The sequence below is a fragment of the Hypanus sabinus genome, chromosome 29, assembly GCF_030144855.1.
Source record: "Hypanus sabinus isolate sHypSab1 chromosome 29, sHypSab1.hap1, whole genome shotgun sequence".
Classification (NCBI taxonomy): Eukaryota; Metazoa; Chordata; class Chondrichthyes; order Myliobatiformes; family Dasyatidae; genus Hypanus; species Hypanus sabinus.
This window is the reverse complement of record NC_082734.1, coordinates 33555750-33576143: the sequence shown is the minus strand read 5'-3', so window position 1 is coordinate 33576143 and position 20394 is coordinate 33555750. Positions and strand designations below refer to the sequence as shown.

General features: G+C 54.8%; 1 protein-coding gene across 1 annotated transcript in view; it reads right to left on the bottom strand.

Moving 5' to 3' along the window:
- Positions 1 to 19973, bottom strand: part of LOC132383222 (integrin alpha-X-like) — a 67173-nt gene extending 47200 nt beyond the window's left edge. The window contains exons 1-10 of the mRNA XM_059954125.1: positions 19392 to 19973; positions 18769 to 18883; positions 16350 to 16456; positions 15932 to 16005; positions 14416 to 14530; positions 7298 to 7428; positions 6478 to 6623; positions 4828 to 4981; positions 3869 to 4019; positions 2030 to 2106 (exon numbers count right to left, since the gene is read on the bottom strand). Coding sequence (XP_059810108.1) covers positions 2030 to 2106; positions 3869 to 4019; positions 4828 to 4981; positions 6478 to 6623; positions 7298 to 7428; positions 14416 to 14530; positions 15932 to 16005; positions 16350 to 16456; positions 18769 to 18883; positions 19392 to 19431 — 1110 coding nt within the window. The 5' untranslated portion in view covers positions 19432 to 19973. The remainder of the gene's footprint in view (positions 1 to 2029; positions 2107 to 3868; positions 4020 to 4827; positions 4982 to 6477; positions 6624 to 7297; positions 7429 to 14415; positions 14531 to 15931; positions 16006 to 16349; positions 16457 to 18768; positions 18884 to 19391) is intronic.
- Between the last annotated feature and the right edge of the window lie 421 nt (positions 19974 to 20394).

The window sequence follows — 20394 nt, the reverse complement described above, 5'->3', positions numbered from 1 at the left end:
TTGAAACCCTGCCCCCAATGCCATGAGCTCTGATTTTACTCACCAATCTCCTATGTGGCACCTTATCGAATGCCTTCTGAAAATCTAGGTACACAACATCCACTGCCTTACCCTCGTCTAACATCCTTGTTACACCCTCAAGAAATTCCAACAGATTAGTCAAGCATGATTTGCCCTTGGTAAATCCATGCTGGCTCGGCCTAATCCTATTTCTGCCATCAAGATGTGCCACTATTTCGTCCTTAATAATGGACTCAAGCATCTTCCCCACGACTGACGTTCTCCGTTTTCTCCTTCCCTCCCTTCTTGAAAAGTGGGATAACATTAGCCACTCTCCAATCTTCAGGAACTGATCCTGAATCTAAGGAACATTGGAAAATGATTACCGCAATTTCCTGAGCCACCTCTTTTAGAACCCTCGGATGCAGACCATCTGGACCCGGGGATTTATTAGCCTTCAGCCCTACCAGTCTACTCATCACAGTTTCTTTCCTAATGTCAATCTGTCTCAATTCCTCTGATATCTTATGATCCTGTCCCATCCATACATATGGGAGATTGCTTGTGTCTTCCTGGTGAAGACAGATCTAAAGTACGCATTAAATTCTGTTGCCATTTCCCTGTTTCCCATAACAATTTCTCCCAATTCATTCTTCAAGGGGCCAACATTGTTGTTAACTATCTTCTTTCTCTTCACATAGCTTTTGCTATCCCCTTTTATATTCCTGGCTAGACTGAGCTCATACCTGATTTTTTCTCTCCATATTGCTTTTTTAGTTAAGATCTGCTGTTCCCAAAACTTTCCCAATCATCTGTATTCCCACTCATCTTAGCCCTGTCATACTTCTTTTTCTTTAATGCTATACAATCTCTGACTTCCTTTGTCAACCACTGTGGCCCCTTCCCCCTCTTTGAATCCTTCCTTCTCATTGGAATGAACTGCTTTTGCATCTTTTGTATTATCCCCAAGAATATCTGCCACCGCTGATCCACTGTCTTTCCTGCCAGGGCATCAGCCCATTTAACTTTGGCCAGCTCTTCCCTCATGGCTCCGTAGTCTCCTTTATTTAATTGCAACACTGACACCTCTGATCTGCCCTTATCCCTCTCAAATTGTAGATAAAAACTTATGTTATGATCACTACTTCCTAATGGCTCCTTTACTTCAAGATCACTTATCATCACCAAGTCCAAAATAGCCTCGTTCCTGGTTGGCTCAAGCACAAGCTGTTCCAAAAATACATCTCTTAGACACTCCACAAACTCCCTATCCTGGGGTCCAGCACCTACCTGATTCTCCCAGTTCACCTGCATGTTGAAATCTCCCATAACGACTGCATTACCTTTAGCACATGCCAATGTTAACTCCCTAATCAACTTGTACCCAATATCCACGCTACTGTTTGGGGGGCCTGTACACAACACCCATTAGGGTCTTTTTACCCTTACTGTTCCTCAGCTCAATCCACTCAGACTCTACTTCCCCTGTTCCCAAGTCACCTCTTGCTAAGGACTGAATCTCATTCCTCACCAACAGGGCCACCCCACCCCCTCTTCCCATATTTCTGTCTTCCCATATTGTGACCCACACCAGGAGCACTGTGCATAGTTCCCATCTCCATGTCCCCCTGGGTCAGACCCACACCAGGAGCACTGTGCATAGTTCCCATCTCCATATCCCCCTGGGTCAGACCCACTCCGGGAGCACCATGTATCCTTCCTGTCTCAGTACGCCCCTGGGTGTGACCCACACCAGGAGCACTGTGCATAGTTCCCATCTCCATGTCCCCCTTGGGTCAGACCCACACCAGGAGCACTGTGCATAGTTCCCATCTCCATATCCCCCTGGGTCAGACCCACTCCGGGAGCACCATGTATCCTTCCTGTCTCAGTACGCCCTGGGTGTGACCCACACCAGGAGCACTGTGCATAGTTCCCATCTCCATATCCCCCCTGCATAGTTCCATCTCCATATCCCCCTGCATAGTTCCCATCTCCATATCCCCCTGGGTCAGACCCACTAACTCACCGAGGGAAGTAGGCAGCTGAGTCCCTCCTGACTCATTTCCATTTGGAAAGATGATGCATTCACTGTTCCGTTGGTTCCTGTTGGAAAGATGGGTGAGAGGGGAAGAGAGGGTGGCAGAGAGAGGTGTCGGGGAGAGGGATAGGAGAAGAAAAGGAAGGGTTGAGGGAGGAAGAGAGGTGAAGGGGAGAGGGAAGTGTGCGAGAGGTGGGGCAGAAAGGCAGAGGGAGTTGGTGGGAGAGGGGGAAGGAGAGGGGGGGAGGGGGAGAGGGGAGAGGGAGAGGGGGGGAGGGGAGAGAGGGGGGGAGGGGAGAGAGGGGGGAGGGGAGAGAGGGGGGAGGGGAGAGAGGGGGGGAGGGGAGAGAGGGGGGAGGGGAGAGAGGGGGGAGGGGAGAGAGGGGGGAGGGGAGAGAGGGGGGAGGGGGGACGAGAGGGGGGAGGGGGAGAGAGGCAAGAAAGAAAGAGTGAGCTGCCTGAATGTCTGTCGTCCAGTAGCACTCATGTCTATGGTGATGAAGTGCTTTGAGAGGTTGGTCATGGCTAGAATCAACTGCCTAAGCAGGGACCTGGATCTGTTGCAGTTTGCCTATCGCCACAACAGATCTACATCGGACGCAATCTCACGGCCTTGGATCACCTGGACAATAGCAATACCTACGTTTGGCTGTTGTGTCTTGATTACAGTGCAGCTTTCAGCACAATCACACCCTCAGTTCTAACCATCAAGCTTCAAAACCCAGGCCTCAGTACCTTCCTCTGCAACTGTATTCTTCACTGGGAGAGCAGTCTGTGGGGATCAGAGATAACACCTCCTCGCTAGTACTGGTGCACCTCAAGATGCATGCTTATTGATTGCACCATCAATAACTCTCTCTGAGACGTAACGGCGAGATATCTGCTTTTATTGACTGGAAGAAGGAACAAGCAGTGAGTGACCACCATACTACATCCTGGAGACTGAGAGGCCAGGCTCAGGACTCAATCACCTTTACACAGGGGTCTGTGGGAGGAGCCACAGGAGCAGTCAGCAGGGGGCGTGTCCAGACAGGTATATGTAGTTCACCACACGGGGTCAGTGGGAGGAGCCCACAGGAGCAGTCAGCAGGGGGCGTGTCCAGACAGGTACATAGTTCACCACACTTATCCCGCTGCTGTACTCCCTCTACACCCATGACCGTGTGGCCAGGCACAGCTCAAGTAGCCAGAGACACAACTATGGTGGGCAGAATCTCAGTTGGTGATGAGGAGGTGTCCAGGAGTGAGACAGACCAGCTGGTGAAGTGGTGTCACGACAACAACCTTGCACTCCATGTTAGTTAGACCAGGGAATTAAGAGGAGCAACCAATCCGGACATCGGAAGTTTTGAGAGGAGGGAACTACACTCGGGTCCACAGTCTGAGGAGAAAAGGCAGTAGCGGGTCGCTATAGCGAAAACGAGCTTTGACCAGCGTTCAGGATCGATTAGCAAGAGGCTGGGCCAAGCCCAGCAGTGCAGTGGCTGCCATCTGAATGCACTCCTGAATGATCTGGAGTTCATCCGGCTCCGGCTCCAGCTCCTTGTTGGAAGCTGCAGTCGGATGCACTCCTCGCAGTTGTAGTCGTCAGGAACACTGCCTCCCACATCCTGCAAGAGGAACATGTTAAGGAGCTGGAGCTGGAAACTGGATGAAGTCCGGATCATTTGGGAGTGAGTACTTAATTTATTATAATTTATAGTTGTTGTTATGACCGTATTGAATGTACCGCAGCCGCAGAACAACACATCCCACAACGTTTGCCGATGAAATGTGAACTGATTCCGACTCCCATCACAACCCCCCTTGGCCTGCTCCCTCTCTCACCCTCGATGCTGAAGATACGTTGCTGGAGCCTGTCCTGGATGGACACCAGGGCGCTGTAGTTGTGAATGGAGAAGATGTTTTTCTTGTCCGAGTTGGAGGCAATGATGGCGAGCTCCTTCTGTCCACCCTCACTCTGGAACACCGGACCCACCTGGGACACAGTTTGGGGGGGAAGGAGAGAGAGGGGTCAGGTCTCCCTCTTTACTCCTCACACCCCTCTACATATCCCCTCTCAACTCTTCCCTCCCCACTCTCCCTCCACCCTCATCCCCTTAACTTCCTCCATTCACTTGCTCCTCTACCTCCCACCTCATCGCTCCCTCAACACCCTCCCTTTTTCTCCCACCTCTCCTTCCTTCCCTCCCACCTCATCATTCCCTCAACACTCCCTCCCTTTTTCTCCCACCTCTCCTTCCTTCCCTCCCACCTCATCATTCCCTTAACACTCCCTCCCTTTTTCTCCTACCTCTCCTTCCTTCCCTCCCTCATGCTCTCAACTCTTCTATTTATTCATTCCTTTCCCACTCCCTCTCCGTTTCCCCCTCTCCTCCCTCTGTTCCCCCTCACTCCTCTGCAGCCCTCCATACTCAGATACATCCCCTTCACCCCTCTCAACTCTCCATCTTGCTCCTCCCCTGCCCTCTATACTCATTCCCCACTCTCCATTCCTCTATCCTACCCTCTACCCCTCCTGCCACTTCCCTCATCCTCTGTTCCCTTCTCTCATCCACACACCAATCCCCTCACTCCCTTCCACCGTCTCTCTCCCAATCTCCCTGCCCGACCTCGACTCTGCCTCACTTCCCTCAGATTTCCACACTCCATCACCACATGCCCCTCCTTCCCACTCCCTCTCATCCTCTCTCTGTCCTTCCCTCTTCGCTCTCACCCTCACTGTTCGCTTCCTCCCTTCCCTCCAGTACCCTCACTCATTCTCTCCCCCCCAGACCCCTTCTCACCCCCACAACCAGCCGGAGAAGGTGTTTGGCATCAGCAGAGGCGATGGCCTCGGAGAATGAGTTTGTGGGATCGTTGGACATCCCATCCGTGACAATCACCAGCACCCGGGTGGAATCCGGCCGCAGACCTTTCTCCTCCGAGAACAGGCTCTTCCTGTGTGTGGGGGAGTGAGAGAGGGAGAGAGTGAGGGCGGGAGGGAGGGAGGGTGAAGGTGAGAAGGGGCAGTAGTGAGTGAGAGATAGACAAAGGGAGAGTGGGAGAGAGAGCGTGGGGGAGTGTGAGCAGGGACAGGGAGACAGAGACACTCTTCCCCATCCCCCACACCCTCCCTGATACTCCTCTGTCCCTTTCTCACCCCTTCCCTCCCCTACACCCAAGCAAGAGTCGGGATATTCAGAAGGTTTGAGATCAGCCATCTTTCTTCCCTTCTTGTTGTTCTGTTAGAAGAGTAGAGATGCCAGGCAGGATGGTGGAATGCTCCTCTTGTGGGTCGTGGGGAGGCAGGGGGACGTCTGGCCAAGCAGATGATGGGAGAGGCAGGGCATCAGGTTCTTTCAGATCATTGTGCCCTCTTCCAGGGAAGGTGGGACCTGCACAGACAGGATGGCTTGCACCTGAGTGGAGGGGGACTAACATCCTGGTGGGAAGGTTCGCTCGGAGTGGGGGGTAGCAGTGGAGTTGCAGGGGAATGGGAACCAGAGCATCGGAACGGATAGTGGAGAGGATGTCGCTGGTGGGAGTCTGGAACCAAAAGATGCAGTGTGATGCAACCAATGCTCTGAGCTGGGTCTGTTTATGACAAGGTCAGGAATCAGGTTGAGCGTGCTGGGATTAACGCTCTGAGCTGGGTCTGTTTATGACAAGGTCAGGAATCAGGTTGAGCGTGCTGGGATTAACGCTCTGAGGTGGGTCTGTTTATGACAAGGTCAGGAATCAGGTTGAGCGTGCTGGGATTAACGCTCTGAGCTGGGTCTGTTTATGACAAGGTCAGGAATCAGGTTGAGCGTGCTGGGATTAACGCTCTGAGCTGGGTCTGTTTCAGTGTAAGGAGTATCGCAGGAGAGCCAGATGAGCTCAGGGAAGGATCAGCACGTGGAATTATGACATTGTGGCCGTTAGTGGGACTGGCAGCTCAGTGTTCTGGGGTTCCACTGTTACAGCCCTGGCATTACTCGTCAAGGTAAATGTCACAGCAGTGAGGAGAGACTGGAGAACCTGTCTAGTGAGGCCTGAGGGGTGGAACTGAGGAACAGGAAAGGTATGGCCCCATTAATGGGATCATATTGCAGACCACCCAACTGCTCGAGGGATTTAAAGGAACAAATTTGCAGAGGCCAGCTGAGACGTGAGCTAGAGGCCATGGGTTAAGGATGCAAGGTGAAATGTTTAAGCGGAGCTTGAGAGGGTATGTCTTCACTCAGTGTGCAACGAGCAGCCAGCAGAAGTGGCGGTTTGATTTCAACATCGAAGAGAAATTTGGATAGAAATATGGATGGGAGGGGTATGGAGGGACGGGGGGAGCAATCATTTGGCATAGTCCAGATGGGCAGAAGGGCCTGCTTTTGATCTGTAGTACTGTTTGACTCTACGACATGGCACCCCTCCCCCTCCCATCTCTGTAAGGCATACGGCAGCAGGGGAAGACGTACACAGCATATTTGATGGCAGTGGGGGTGTATGTATCACCCCTGATCTGGTCGATACGACGGACGAGCTCCTCACTGCGGTTACGCTGGATGTATTCACGGAATGTGAACTCCTGCTTCATCAAATGAGAGAACTGGCACACAGCAAACTGAGAGGGAGAGAGGGGAGAGTGAGGGAGTAAGTGACAGGAGGGAGAAGGGAGGAATGTGTAGGGGAGAGGGGGGAAGAGAGGGGAGAAGGGAGAGAGGAGGCCGGTGAGAGGGGGCGGGAGAGATTGAGCTGCGTGGTGGATGTGGGCGAGGGTGAGGGAGTTGGGGCTATTGAGAGGGGGAGGGGGAAGAGGGGAGGGGGAGAAAGCGAGTGAGGGAGAGGAGTGAGAGAGAAGGGGCAGGGGGCATGGGGGGCAAGGGGGTGGGGTGGCATTGGTGGGGGGAGGGATGAGAGGGGGAGAGTGAGCAGGAAAGAAGGAAGTAGTGTGGAGGAAGACACTGAAGCCGAGATGGAGGGTAGGGTGGTCGAGGGAGGAGAGATGAGAGAGACGATTGATGAGGGAGAGGAGGCTGATGAGTGAGGGGAGGGTGAGAAGCAGTGATTAGGGTGGGGATGAGTGACGACGGAGGAGTGACGTGGGAGGAGGATGAGGGTGAGGAGGGAGGTGGTGTGAGGTGAGGGTGAGGAGGGAGGTGGTGTGAGGAGGGAGGTGGAGTGGTGAGGGTGAGGAGGGAGGTGGTGTGAGGAGGGAGGTGGAGTGGTGAGGGTGAGGAGGGAGGTGGTGTGAGGAGGATGGAGAGGACAGAGGGTGAGACAGTGGAGCTGTGTGACCTGAACGTCCCTCTTCTTGAATCGCCACAGCATGGCAACGAGGAAATCCTTCATGCGGGAAAAGTCGTCCGGGTTTATGCTGCCTGATCCATCAATAAGGAAGGCAAGGTCCACTCGCGCTGTGAAACAGTCTGTGGAGGGCAGTGCGAGGGAGAGGGTAGGAGAGAAAATGAATGTTCACTCAGAAGGGCAAACTGTGCTCTAGGAGTGTGTGATGGGACGGTGTGGAGGGAGATTCACTCTGTGTCTGACCCCGGGAGTGTGTGATGGGACGGTGTGGAGGGAGATTCACCCTGTGTCTGACCCCGGGAGTGTGTGATGGGACGGTGTGGAGGGAGATTCACTCTGTGTCTGACCCCGGGAGTGTGTGATGGGACGGTGTGGAGGGAGATTCACTCTGTGTCTGACTCTAGGAGTGTGTGATGGGACGGTGTGGAGGGAGATTCACTCTGTGTCTGACCCCAGGAGTGTGTGATGGGATGGTGTGGACGGAGATTCACTCTGTGTCTGACTCTAGGAGTGTGTGATGGGACGGTGTGGAGGGAGATTCACTCAGTGTCTGACCCCGGGAGTGTGTGATGGGACGGTGTGGAGGGAGATTCACTCTGTGTCTGACCCCGGGAGTGTGTGATGGGACGGTGTAGAGGGAGATTCACTCTGTGTCTGACCCCGGGAGTGTGTGATGGGACGGTGTGGAGGGGGATTCTCTGTGTATCTGACCCCGCGAGTGTGTGATGGGACGGTGTGGAGGGAGGTTCACTCTGTGTCTGACCCCGGGAGTGTGCGATGGGACGGTGTGGAGGGAGATTCACTCTGTGTCTGACCCCAGGAATGTGTGATGGGACGGTGTGAAGGCGGAGTCACTCTGTGTCTGACCCCGGGAGTGTGTGATGGGACGGTGTAGAGGGAGATTCACTCTGTGTCTGACCCCGGGAGTGTGTGATGGGACGGTGTGGAGGGAGATTCACTCTGTGTCTGACCCCGGGAGTGTGTGATGGGACGGTGTAGAGGGAGATTCACTCTGTGTCTGACCCCGGGAGTGTGTGATGGGACGGTGTGGAGGGGGATTCTCTGTGTATCTGACCCCGCGAGTGTGTGATGGGACGGTGTGGAGGGAGGTTCACTCTGTGTCTGACCCCGGGAGTGTGCGATGGGACGGTGTGGAGGGAGATTCACTCTGTGTCTGACCCCAGGAATGTGTGATGGGACGGTGTGGAGGGAGATTCACTCTGTGTCTGACCCCGGGAGTGTGTGATGGGACGGTGTAGAGGGAGATTCACTCTGTGTCTGACCCCGGGAGTGTGTGATGGGACGGTGTGGAGGGGGATTCTCTGTGTATCTGACCCAGCGAGTGTGTGATGGGACGGTGTGGAGGGAGGTTCACTCTGTGTCTGACCCCGGGAGTGTGCGATGGGACGGTGTGGAGGGAGATTCACTCTGTGTCTGACCCCAGGAATGTGTGATGGGACGGTGTGAAGGCGGAGTCACTCTGTGTCTGACCCCAGGAGTGTGTTGAGGGAGATTCACTCTGTGTCTGACCCCGGGATTGTGTGATGGGACGGTGTGGAGGGAGATTCACTCTGTGTCTGACCCCGGGAGTGTGTGATGGGACGGTGTGGAGGGAGATTCACTCTGTGTCTGACCCCGGGAGTGTGTGATGGGACGGTGTGGAGGGAGATTCACTCTGTGTCTGACCCCGGGAGTGTGTGATGGGACGGTATGGAGGGAGATTCACTCTGTGTCTGACCCCGGGAGTGTGTGATGGGACGGTGTGGAGGGAGATTCACTCTGTGTCTGACCCCGGGAGTGTGTGATGGGACGGTGTGGTGGGAGATTCACACAGTCTGACCCCGGGAGCGTGTGATGGGACAGTGTGGAGGGAGATTCACTCTGTGTCTGACCCCAGGAGTGTGTTGAGGGAGATTCACTCTGTGTCTGACCCCGGGATTGTGTGATGGGACGGTGTGGAGGGAGATTCACTCTGTGTCTGACCCCAGGAATGTGTGATGGTACGGTGTGGAGGGGGATTCACTCTGTGTCTGACCCCGGGAGTGTGTGATGGGACGGTGTGGAGGGGTGTTCACTCTGTGTCTGACCCCGGGAGTGTGTGATGGGACGGTGTGGTGGGAGATTCACTCTGTGTCTGACCTCGGGAGTGTGTGATGGGACGGTGTGGAGGCAGATTCACTCTGTGTCTGACCCCGGGAGTGTGTGATGGGACGGTGTGGAGGGAGATTCACTCTGTGTCTGACCCCGGGAGTGTGTGATGGATCGGTGTGGAGGGAGATTCACTCTGTGCCTGACCCCGGGAGTGTGTGATGGGACGGTGCGGAGGGAGATTCACTCTGTGTCTGACCCCGGGAGTGTGTGATGGGACGGTGTGGAGGGAGATTCACTCTGTGTCTGACCCCGGGAGTGTGTGATGGGACGGTGTGGAGGGAGATTCACTCTGTGTCTGACCCCGGGAGTGTGTGATGGGACAGTGTGGAGGGAGATTCACTCTGTGTCTGAACCCTGGGAGTGTGTGATGGGACGGTGTGGAGGGAGATTCACTCTGTGTCTGACCCCGGGAGTGTGTGATGGGACGGTGTGGAGGGAGATTCACTCTGTGTCTGACCCCGGGTGTGTGTGATGGGACGGTGTGGAGGGAGATTGTCTGACCCCGGGAGCGTGTGATGGGACGGTGTGGAGGGAGATTCACTCTGTGTCTGACCCCGGGAGCGTGTGATGGGACGGTGTGGAGGGAGATTCACTCTGTGTCTGACCCCGGGAGCATGTGATGGGACGATGTGGAGGGAGATTCACTCTGTGTCTGACCCCGGGAGTGTGTGATGGGACGGTGTGGAGGGAGATTCACTCTGTGTCTGTCCCCGGGAGTGTGTGATGGGACGGTGTGGAGGGAGATTCACTCTGTGTCTGACCCCGGGAGTGTGTGATGGGACGGTGTGGAGGCAGATTCACTCTGTGTCTGACCCCGGGAGTGTGTGATGGATCGGTGTGGAGGGAGATTCACTCTGTGCCTGACCCCGGGAGTGTGTGATGGGACGGTGCGGAGGGAGATTCACTCTGTGTCTGACCCCGGGAGTGTGTGATGGGACGGTGTGGAGGGAGATTCACTCTGTGTCTGACCCCAGGAGTGTGTGATGGGACGGTGTGGAGGGAGATTCACTCTGTGTCTGAACCCTGGGAGTGTGTGATGGGACGGTGTGGAGGGAGATTCACTCTGTGTCTGACCCCGGGAGTGTGTGATGGGACGGTGTGGAGGGAGATTCACTCTGTGTCTGACCCCGGGAGTGTGTGATGGGACGGTGTGGAGGGAGATTGTCTGACCCCGGGAGCGTGTGATGGGACGGTGTGGAGGGAGATTCACTCTGTGTCTGACCCCGGGAGCGTGTGATGGGACGGTGTGGAGGGAGATTCACTCTGTGTCTGACCACGGGAGCGTGTGATGGGACGATGTGGAGGGAGATTCACTCTGTGTCTGACCCCGGGAGTGTGTGTTGGGACGGTGTGGAGGGAGATTCACTCTGTGTCCGACTCCGGGAGTGAGTGATGGGACGGTGTGGAGGGAGATTCACTCTGTGTCTGACCCCGGGAGTGTGTGATGGGACGGTGTGGAGGGAGATTCACTCTGTGTCTGACTCTAGGAGTGTGTGATGGGACAGTGTGGAGGGAGATTCACTCTGTGTCTGACCCCGGGAGTGTGTGATGGGACGGTGTGGAGGGAGATTCACTCTGTGTCTGACCCCGGGAGTGTGTGATGGGACGGAGTGGAGGGAGATTCACTCTGTGTCTGACCCCGGGAGTGTGAGATGGGACGGTGTGGAGGGAGATTCTCTCTGTGTCTGACCCTGGGAGTGTGTGATGGGACGGTGTGGAGGGAGATTCACTGTGTGTCTGACCCTGGGAGTGTGTGATGGGACGGTGTGGAGGGAGATTCACTGTGTGTCTGACCCTGGGAGTGTGTGATGGGACGGTGTGGAGGGAGATTCACTCTGTGTCTGACCCCGGGAGTGTGTGATGGGACGGTATGGAGGGAGATTCACTCTGTGTCTGACCCCGGGAGTGTGTGATGGGATGGTGTGGAGGGAGATTCACTCTGTGTTTGACCCTGGGAGTGTGTGATGGGACGGTGTGGAGGGAGATTCACTCTGTGTCTGACCCCGGGAGTGTGTGATGGGACGGTGTGGAGGGAGATTCACTCTGTGTTTGACCCCGGGAGTGTGTGATGGGACGGTGTGGAGGGAGATTCACTCTGTGTCTGACCCCGGGAGTGTGTGATGGGACGGTGTGGAGGGAGATTCACTCTGTGTCTGACCCCGGGAGTGCGTGATGGGATGGTGTGGAGGGAGATTCACTCTGTGTCTGACCACGGGAGAGTGTGATGGGACGGTGTGAAGGGAGATTCACTCTGTGTCTGACCCCGGGAGTGTGTGATGGGACGGTGTGGAGGGAGATTCACTCTGTGTCTGACCCCGGGAGTGTGTGATGGGACGGTGTGAAGGGAGATTCACTCTGTGTCTGACCCCGGGAGTGTGTGATGGGACGGTGAGGAGGGAGATTCACTCTGAGTCTGACCCCGGGAGTGTGTGATGGGACGGTGTGGAGGGGGATTCACTCTGTGTCTGACCCCGGGAGTGTGTGATGGGATGGTGTGGAGGGAGTTTCACTCTGTGTCTGACCCCGGGAGTGTGTGATGGGACGGTGTGGAGGGAGATTCACTCTGTGTCTGACCCCGGGAGTGTGTGATGGGACGGTGTGGAGGGAGATTCATTCTGAGTCTGACCCCGGGAGTGTGTGATGGGACGGTGTGGAGGGGGATTCTCTGTGTATCTGACCCCGGGAGTGTGTGATGGGACGGTGTGGAGGGAGATTCACTCTGTGTCTGACCCCGGGAGTGTGCGATGGGACGGTGTGGAGGGAGATTCACTCTGTGTCTGACCCCAGGAATGTGTGATGGGACAGTGTGAAGGCGGAGTCACTCTGTGTCTGACCCCGGGAGTGTGTGATGGGACAGTCTGGAGGGAAATTCACTCTGTGTCTGACCCCAGGAGTGTGTTGAGGGAGATTCACTCTGTGTCTGACCCCGGGATTGTGTGATGGGACGGTGTGGAGGGAGATTCACTCTGTGTCTGACCCCGGGAGTGTGTGATGGGACGGTGTGGAGGGAGATTCACTCTGTGTCTGACCCCGGGAGTGTGTGATGGGACGGTGTGGAGGGAGATTCACTCTGTGTCTGACCCCGGGAGTGTGTGATGGGACGGTGTGGAGGGAGATTCACTCTGTGTCTGACCCCGGGAGCGTGTGATGGGACCGTGTGGAGGGAGATTCACTCTGTGTCTGACCCCGGGATTGTGTGATGGGACGGTGTGGAGGGAGATTCACTCTGTGTCTGACCCCAGGAGTGTGTGATGGGACGGTGTGGAGGGGGATTCACTCTGTGTCTGACCCCGGGAGTGTGTAATGGGACGGTGTGGAGGGGGATTCACTCTGTGTCTGACCCCGGGAGTGTGTGATGGGACGGTGTGGAGGGAGATTCATTCTGTGTCTTGACCCCAGGAGTGTGTGATGGGACGGTGTGGAGGGGGATTCACTCTGTGTCTGACCCCGGGAGTGTGTAATGGGACGGTGTGGAGGGGGATTCACTCTGTGTCTGACCCCGGGAGTGTGTGATGGGACGGTGTGGAGGGAGATTCACTCTGTGTCTGACCCCGGGAGTGTGTGATGGGACGTTGTGGAGGGAGATTCACTCTGTGTCTGACCCCGGGAATGTGTGATGGGACAGTGTGGAGGGAGATTCACTCTGTCTGACCCCGGGAGTGTGTGATGGGACGTTGTTGGGGAAGCTCACAGTTTTTGAAACTTATGAATTTATACTTGGATCCCCATTGTCCAAAAAACTCAAGACTGTTCAGCTTTGTAAACCCTGCGGCTACGAGAACAGTCAGAGTGTGGGGACCCCGTGGAGAATGGCTTTTTCTGACACCTGATGGTCTGTCTGTCCTCCGCCCCTCAGGTCAGGAGTGTGACAGGACGCTCCCCACTTACCTGGTTATGCTGCGGCCTCTCACTCCACATCCACCACATTATCTTCCATGGACTCCTGGTGTCACACATCATCAGTACAGACACTTCAGGCCAACTGGGCCACACCAACCAATGTTCTCCTCCTATCTCATCCCGTTTGCCCACATTTGGGCTCTATCAATCTAAACTTTTCCAATCTAAGTTTCTTTTAATTGGAGCCACCCATCACACTTCCTTGAGCTGCTCCATCTTCCTCACCTCCCTCAATGTGACAAAACCTGCCCCTTGAAACCTTTCTCCTCTCACCTTCAGCCTGTTCCCTCTAGTTCTAGTCTCCCCTCCCCTGGGGCATGGAAGTTTTACCCACACCCATTCAAAACTCGGTGATGGGGTAAGGAGGAATAAATGCTCTCAAATCCCCCTCTCTTTGAGACTGATAAGGGATGGGAAATAAATACTAGCAAGTTCCCCAGCTTCTCAGTGGGGATGAGCAACAAATGCTGGCAAATCCACTGTTTCCTGCCGATTTTGTTTAATTTGTCACTATCTTCTCAACAGGTGAATAGGGAGGAGTGAGAAATGCTGGCCAGTTCTCCAACTTCTTGCGGGGGCTGTGTGATATGAAAAATGGGTGACAAAGGCTGGCAGGGGCAATTAGAGGTTGGAGATAATTGCTGGCAAGTCCCCGACCTTCCCATAGGGACAAGCATTAACTGCTGGCAAGTTCCCCCTCCTGCTTGGGGACCATTAGGAATGGGTGATAAACGCTGGCAAGTTAAGGGAAGAGGTTGTGGAGGTATGAAAAGCATGTGGGAAAGCTTTGCCAGGAATTTACCTCGGGTGGGATGAATGGTTTCTCTGGATGGAGGAGGTGGTGGGGTGGGGGGGGGGTGTTTGACAGATGTGAAGGAAGGAGAAGGCAAGGGGTTTTGAGAAAGGGAGAGGGAATAAAGAGACGAGAGAGTAATATCTTCTGAAGTGAGCAAAGATGAATGGGTTTGTTGAGGGGGGGGGGGAGAACACTCGGGGCAGAGAGGAATAGGAGCTCACTCCGCAACCCAGGAAAATAAGGATGGGATCAGAGCAGAGACCTCGTGTCCTGGAGGGAAACATGGCGGTGTGCCGGAACCGCTGGTCAAACAGGTAGCAGATGCCGTTCAGGAAAGAGTTGGATCCACAGGATTGAGAGAGGGTTGGTCCACATGCCTCGGGGGGGGAAGAGAAGAGGGTTAATACATCAGACACTCCCCAGCAGCCCCTCCCCATCTTTGTGAACTCTTCCCTCCCCATCTACATTATATCCTCCCTCTCCTACACCCTATTCCACCTCTGTAACTGCTCTACCTCCCCTATAGCCCCTCCCTGTCCTACCCCCCTCCATGCCCCATCTATTATACCTCCCTTCCGTACACCCATTCCCATCTCCGACCCCCTCCCTGTCCTACCCCCTCTCCGTGCCCCATCTATTGCACCTCCCTTCCGTACACCCATTCCCATCTCTGATCCCCTCCCTGTCCTACCCCCTCTCCGTGCCCCATCTATTACACCTCCCTTCCGTACACCCATTCCCATCTCCGACCTCCTCCCTGTCCTACCCCCTCTCCGTGCCCCATCTATTACACCTCCCTTCCGTACACCCATTCCCATCTCTGATCCCCTCCCTGTCCTACCCCCTCTCCGTGCCCCATCTATTACACCTCCCTTCCGTACACCCATTCCCATCTCCGACCTCCTCCCTGTCCTACCCCCTCTCCGTGCCCCATCTATTACACCTCCCTTCCGTACACCCATTCCCATCTCCGACCTCCTCCCTGTCCTACCCCCTCTCCGTGCCCCATCTATTACACCTCCCTTCCGTACACCCATTCCCATCTCTGATCCCCTCCCTGTCCTACCCCCTCTCTGTGCCCCATCTATTACTCCCTCCCTTCCGTACACCCATTCCCATCTCCGACCCCCTCCCTGTCCTACCCCCTCTCCGTGCCCCATCTATTACTCCCTCCCTTCTGTAGACCCATTCCCATCTCTGATCCCCTCCCTGAACTACCCCCTCTCCGTGCCCCATCTATTACACCACCCTTCCGTACACCCATTCCCATCTCCGACCCCCTCCCTGTCCTACCCCCTCTCCGTGCCCCATCTATTACACCTCCCTTCCGTACACCCATTCCCATCTCCGACCCCCTCCCTGTCCTACCCCCCTCCGTGCCCCATCTATTACACCACCCTTCCGTACACCCATTCCCATCTCTGATCGCCTCCCTGTCCTACCCCCCTCCGTGCCCCATCTATTACACCTTCCTTCCATACACCCATTCCCATCTCCGACCCCCTCCCTGTCCTACCCCCCCTCCGTGCCCCATCTATTACTCCCTCCCTTCCGTACACCCATTCCCATCTCTGATCCCCTCCCTGTCCTACCCCCTCTCTGTGCCCCATCTATTACACCTCCCTTCCGTACATCCATCCATGTTTCTGTGACCCTCCTCCCTCCCCTACAGCTCTCCGTCTCCGTGACTCCCTCCCTATCCTTACCCCTCCCCATCATCCACCGTTCCCTTCCCCCCATACACCCCTCCCCAACTCCGTGCCCATTTAGTCACTCACGAGGATCTGTGGCTTGTTGTTCTGTCTGGCATCCAGACTGAGACCAAGGGAGATGTCTCCAGCTTCTGGAGGTGCTATGCAGAAAACAGGTGGTGTCAGTTCATGCAGGCAGCAGGCGACGGTGCCTATTACCACAGTTCTGCTCTCTCCTGGGAGACTGGGAGTTAGTGGGGAGAGATACTGAAAGTGAAGGGGGTGGGAGGGAAAAGGTGGGGGGATGGGAATGAGAGGCAGGAGGAAGGGGAGGGAGATGGAATATTGAGGGAGAAGGATGGGAGGTGAGACTGGGAGGAAAGGGAGGGAGTCAGGGATATAGAGAGACTGGGGCGAAAGGACAACCCCTCCACCCACAGTACATTCTTATCACAAAAACTCCCCCAACACCCCACAAATTCTTCCTTACACCAAGGAGGCTTACATTGAACGTCCATCGCCATGCAGGTCCTGGTAGCATAGAGGCATCGGTAAATTCGCCCAGTCCTGGAACCCGTATGATTCACAGCCAGAGGGGCACTGACAATGATCCTGTTTGGAATGAATAACACGATCAGGGGGAGATGAATGACATGAACTGTGCACGATGCTCCCGGTGTGGGTCTGACTCAGGGGGATACAGAGATGGGAACTGTACACGATGCTCCTGGTGTGGGTCTGACTCACAAGGACACAGAAATGGGAACTGTACACGGTGCTCCCAATGTGGGTCTGACTCAGGGGGATACAGAGAGGGGAACTGTACAAGATGCTCCCGGTGTGGGTCTGACTCACGAGGACATAGAAATGGGAACTGTACACGGTGCTCCCGGTGTGGGTCTGACTCAGGGGGATACAGAGAGGGGAACTGTACACGGTGCTCCCAATGTGGGTCTGACTCAGGGGGATACAGAGATGGGAACTGTACACGGTGCTCCCGGTGTGGGTCTGACTCAGGGGGATACAAAGATGGGAACTGTACAAGATGCTCCCGGTGTGGGTCTGATTCACGAGGACATAGAAATGGGAACTGTACACGGTGCTCCCGGTGTGGGTCTGACTCAGGGGGATACAAAGATGGGAACTGTACAAGATGCTCCCGGTGTGGGTCTGATTCACGAGGACATAGAAATGGGAACTGTACATGGTGCTCCCGGTGTGGGTCTGACTCAGGGGGATACAGAGAGGGGAACTGTACACGGTGCTCCCAATGTGGGTCTGACTCAGGGGGATACAGAGATGGGAACTGTACACGGTGCTCCCGGTGTGGGTCTGACTCAGGGGGATACAGAGATGGGAACTGTACACGGTGCTCCCGGTGTGGGTCTGACTCAGGGGGATACAAAGATGGGAACTGTACAAGATGCTCCCGGTGTGGGTCTGACTCAGAGGGATACAGAGAGGGGAACTGTACACGGTGCTCTCAATGTGGGTCTGACTCAGGGGGATACAGAGAGGGGAACTGTACAAGATGCTCCCGGTGTGGGTCTGACTCACGAGGACATAGAAATGGGAACTGTACACGGTGCTCCCGGTATGGGTCTGACTCAGGGGGATACAGAGATGGGAACTGTACACGGTGCTCCCGGTGCGGGTCTGACTCAGGGGGATACAGAGGTGGGAACTGTAGACGGTGCTCCCGGTGTGGGTCTGATTCAGGGGGATACGGAGACAGGGTCTATGATGATGTTCCCAGTGCGTGTCTGACCCATGAGGATACAGAGACAGGAACTGTGCACGTGTAGTTTCACTCTGCAGTCTCATTTGCACACTAAGGTAGGCAGATGGGCAGAGAGAAAGGGGGAGTGAGGGAGAGAGCGAGGGCGGAGAGAGGTGGTGAGAGAGCGGGGAAGGGAGAGATGGGCAAGAGATGGGGTAATGAGAGAAACAGAGAACAGGGAGCAAGAGAGAATGGGGAAGTGAGAAAAAACAGGGGAAGGGACAGAAAGAGGAGTCTGGGAGTGAAATTGTGTCTGGGCGTGCAAGTGTGTGTGTGTGTGTCATAGTTGAAGTGTATCTGCCACTGAAAATATTTATGTATGTATGAGTGTGAGTGTAGGTGTGTGTGTCGGTGGTGAGGGTGTGACTGTGCAGGTGTGCACATGCTTGTGCATGTGTGTGAGTGTGCTTATGAGAGTGTGTGTGTATGGGGGGAGAGAGAGTGGGTGAGGGGGGAGAGGGAGAGAGAGTGGGTGAGGGGGAGGGGGAGAGAGGGAGAGAGAGAGAGGGGTGGGTGTGGTGGGAGAGGGGGAGGGTGGGAGAGGAGGAGGATGTGGTGGGAGAGGGGAAGGGTGGGTGGGAGGGGGGTGTGGCGGGACAGAGAAGGGTCGGAAGGGAGAGGTGGAGGGGGTCGGGAGGAGGGAGATAGGGAGTGGTGGGAGAGAGGGAGAGTGGCCATGGTGGGAGGGGATATAGTGGGAGAGGGGGAGGGGGTCAGGAGAGAGGGGAGGGTGGGGGGGCAGAGGGAGTGATGGGAGAGGGAGGGGGTCAGGAAGGAGGGTGTGGTGGGAGGGGGGTGAGAGGGAGTGGTGGTGGGGAGGTCAGGAGGGAGGGTGTGGTGGGAGAGGGGGAGAGAGGGAAGGTGGGTGTGAGTGAGTATGTGCAAGAGATGCAGATAACTTCATCACCTCTGTACTTCGAGGCCTCACAAGGAAGAACAGTAACTGAGTGTAGAATGAAGTGTTGGAGAAAGTGCAGTTCAGGCAGTAAGTAGGTGCAAGAGCCATCAAGAGGCAGATTGTGAGGCTGAAGCTCCATTTTATCGCACGAGGGAAGTGTTTGACTGCTTTCAGTGATGTGATTGTCCTTGTGTCTGGTGGGACATGCTTTCAGAATCTGTATCGTCTGGCCAATGCATTACTTACCATTTTCCCTGTGACTGCAGCTCGGTCACGCGATACCCAAAGCTTAACTCTCCAATTTGTTTCAAAACTCTTGGTTCCTCTGTCTCGAGGTTAAAACTTTCATAATGTTCAATGACTTTATGAGAACGAGAATGGTTTCAGTACACAGTATACATGACAAAGAAGCTCAGACATTTCAACATAAATTAACTTTCAACAATTAGTTTGTGGACTGACACAGGACAGTGGGATTAGTTTGGGGACTGACTGGGGACAGTGGGATTAGTTTGGGGACTGACACAGGACAGTGGGATTAGTTTGGGGACTGACTGGGGACAGTGGGATTAGTTTGGGGACTGACTGGGGACAGTGGGATTAGTTTGGGGACTGACTGGGGACAGTGGGATTAGTTTGGGGACTGACTGGGGACAGTGGGATTAGTTTGGGGACTGACTAGGGACAGTGGGATTAGTTTGGGGACTGACTGGGGACAGTGGGATTAGTTTGGGGACTGACACGAGGAAGTGGGATTAGTTTGGGGACTGACAGAGGGCTGTGGGGAAAGAGTCGGGGAGAGAACAGGACAGAGGGATTAGATTGGGACCAACAAGAGGCTCTGGGGAAAGATTTGGTTAGCTACTCACCACAAGCCAGTCCTGCATAGAAAACCAATAAACCTCTCATTTTACCATCTGCCGTATCGGCACAACAAAAACTGCTCAGTCACAACTTCCTGCAAAAATACTTAAGAGGAAGGAAACTTTCGCTCAACTGTCCCATCCCTCGCTCTCCCAGCAAATGACACAAAGCGAAGCCACACCGTCCCATCACACATTCCCGGGGTCAGACAGAGTGAAGCTCCCTTATCATTGCAGATTGAGGGGGTTGCCCTCACCCAGGGAAGCAATGGTGTACTGTCAGGCTCCTGAGGTGTGGATGGGAGAACAATATGGCAGAGTTTGAACAGAGACCAACTCCAATGTGTGTGCGCCTGCCTGTGTGGTGTGTGCACGTGTCTGTCTGTACATTTGTGTGCAAGCACTGTGCACGTCTGTGTGCCTGTCTTGTGTGAATGTGTTGTGTATGCCAGTGTCTATTCCTGTGTGTGTGTGTCCTGCCCTGCCCTGCTCTATAGAAAAGACACACAGTCAGGTTACTGGCAGAGACTGCTCTTCTCAAGAAAGATCTGTTTATGTGCACCATGCCTCGATCAAAATTACTTTCAGAGTATAGTACCTTAGAATTGTTGAGATGCACGAAGCTGGGAAAGGCTATAAAAGCATTTCTAAAGACCTGAGTGTTCATCAGTCCAGAGTAAGAGAAACTGTCTATAGACACGGAGGAAAGTCAGTACTGTTGGTACTCTCCTCGGGGGGGGGGGGGGGGGGCACAAAGATCACACCAAGAGCACAATGTGCAATGCTGAAGGAGGTGAAAAAGAATCCAAGTGCTACAGCAGAAGACCTGCAGAAACCTCTAGAACTTGCTAAAGTCTCTGTTCATGTGTCAAAGGAAACCACTGTTCCCCAATGAAAACATTGCTACACGTCTCAAGTTTGCAAAAGACCACCTGGATGGTCTACAATGCTTCTGGGACAACGTTCGGTGGACAGATGAGACAAAAGTTGAACTTTTTGGCAGCAATGC